Raw genomic sequence first — 2,131 nt, forward strand, 5'->3', positions numbered from 1 at the left:
TTCAATACAAACTAACGCTGGTCGAAGAGTCCAGACTCTAAGCCACGTGTATGCAAATCTGTTTCTGTTTATAAATGGTTATATAAAATAATTCTTGCTGTGGTCTCTGTGAAAATCACACCAACCACACAAAGTGTGACGAACCCCATGCATCAACACCGCACGGCGTATACAGAGTGCGCAGTCTAGAGCCCACTTGCCGTAAAAAAAGTGAAAAGAGAAACACAATGAATATTTTGCTCATTTTCTCCTCGTCGCACACCACGTTCAAGTCAATGGTTCAAAGGGCAATCCAATCTGTGCATTCATTTTTAATACTGACAACAATAAATTCTCCGGAAGCATCTTTAGACCCTTATCTTGGGCGAGGCGGAGCGGAGGAATGGGTTGGGTGGGCTTTTAAAAAGCACACATTGTGACGATCTATGCAACGACAAGCATGAAAAGACAAGTAACAGTTTACCAAGCGCAAGGAGCCGACAACTACTCTCACAGGCTCCCAGAAGAACAACCCCAAGCCCCAAAAACAACAAATCATCTCACGTCATGCACTTCTGCTTCCACGCATGTCCTTCGATGACGTCTGCACCACGTACTGACGAACTTCATCGTTCCAGAATGCTTCAATTGCTTTGTGGTTAGCAAGTAGTTCTTCCTCCTCCTTGGTACGGTCAACCTTTTCGTCTATTTTCTTTATTTCAGGAGGCAAGTCGCATCTCTGCCATCTCGTCATCCTCTGGCTGTCTGTGTGCTGCACATAAATGATCTCCCACGACATGTTTCGCGAGTACGCCTCCCAGCCGACAAAGGCTCTGCTCAAATACTCCTTAAACTGCAGCACTGTACTCGTTTTCGTGTCGTGACAACTCGCCGTAGTCACCTGCAGCCCAACCATTATCTTGTCACTTCCCAATTCCACGAAGAAAAAGCCATCCACAAGTGGGAAATTCTCTGCACTTGGTTTATACAGCACATTGCACTCTATCCGAATTTTACTCATTTCGCTCTGAAGAGATGCAAGCATTGGTATTCCCTTTTGGGAAGCAGGGTGGGCTTGAAAGTTATCCTCCAAGACACACTTCTTCCTCCGTCTCCTTTTTGGAACAATCTCTTTGAGTTTTTTGTGTACTCTTTTTACGAACTCCTCGTGCAAAAATGCCCCAACTGCAAATTTCTCCATGATTTTCGGCACCATCTCATCAAATGGAAGTAACATTGACATCAGAGCAGCAGAGGTGTCAAGGGCATCGCCAACCCGATCCTTTATTGTTTTCCTTATAGAAGGTGCCAGCGGATCGTTGCAGTAATACTCGGCTTCCCCTGGCGCGGAATACCGAGTGATTTTCACAAGCTTGTGGCAGGGATCTTGGCCTTGCCAAGAACCCTCTTTGTGCACTCCAAAGTATAGGTCGGCATTGGATGGTGTGATACGGGTCAACGCCGCTTCAACCGCCTTCAGACGACCATTATATTTAATTTCACTACAAAAAATGTGACGGGGAATCGGTCCCACATTGCTTATACGCTCTTCCACAACCTTCCACTCTTTCTCCTGCTCCTCCTCTGGCTTATCGCGGTGTATCCACAGACTCATCGCCTTCAGTTCACTCATGCTGGGGCAATCCATTATGATACGCAGTGCTTTTCTTTGCTTCTCCCATCCTTTGAAGTTGTCCTCGTTTGGAGAGCTCAAAAGAATCATGCCCCATCCTTTTGGAGGTAAAGCGTGGTGAGGTTCACTTCCTTGTTTTGCCACATCGTAGATTATGTATCCCCTCACAGTATGAGAGAGACGTAATACAGCACCCATTCCCTCCTCGAGGTTATCCTAGTACTCCACGCGTCCTTGTCCCTCACCTCCGGTCTTGTCAAAGATATACACGAAATCTTTAATGACGTATGCAACAAAAAGAAGTCGTTCCTTGTTATAGTGCAGCAGTTGGTAGAGGAGGTACGAACCAGCTCCCATCGACTTCCCTATACCAGGTGTCCCAATCAAAAGGCGTAACGTGGCCCTTACTCTTCCAGCATTTTGAACAAGCCAATTTTCTATATCATTTTCAATAATCTTCCAAACGCGGTCAACTTCCCTTGTAACATAACAGTCACGCTCTCCCAGCTCTTCAAAAAC

At 46.0% G+C, this 2,131-nt stretch overlaps 2 protein-coding genes across 2 annotated transcripts; both read right to left on the minus strand.

Moving 5' to 3' along the window:
* Nucleotides 1-544: 544 nt before the first annotated feature.
* DQ04_11571010 (retrotransposon hot spot (RHS) protein) lies at nucleotides 545-1,627 on the minus strand (the record flags this gene model as incomplete). Its single annotated transcript, XM_009316555.1, has 1 exon — nucleotides 545-1,627. The coding sequence occupies one exon, from the start codon at nucleotides 1,625-1,627 to the stop codon at nucleotides 545-547; it is 1,083 nt and encodes a 360-aa protein (XP_009314830.1).
* Nucleotides 1,628-1,828: 201 nt separating this feature from the next.
* On the minus strand, nucleotides 1,829-2,131 carry DQ04_11571020 (retrotransposon hot spot (RHS) protein; the record flags this gene model as incomplete). The annotated part of the gene is made up of 1 exon (XM_009316556.1): nucleotides 1,829-2,131. A coding segment is annotated over one exon (303 nt), but the record flags the coding sequence as incomplete, so codon positions are not given.

Source organism: Trypanosoma grayi (assembly GCF_000691245.1).
Source record: "Trypanosoma grayi strain ANR4 Tgr_1157_V1, whole genome shotgun sequence".
NCBI lineage: Eukaryota > Euglenozoa > Kinetoplastea > Trypanosomatida > Trypanosomatidae > Trypanosoma > Trypanosoma grayi.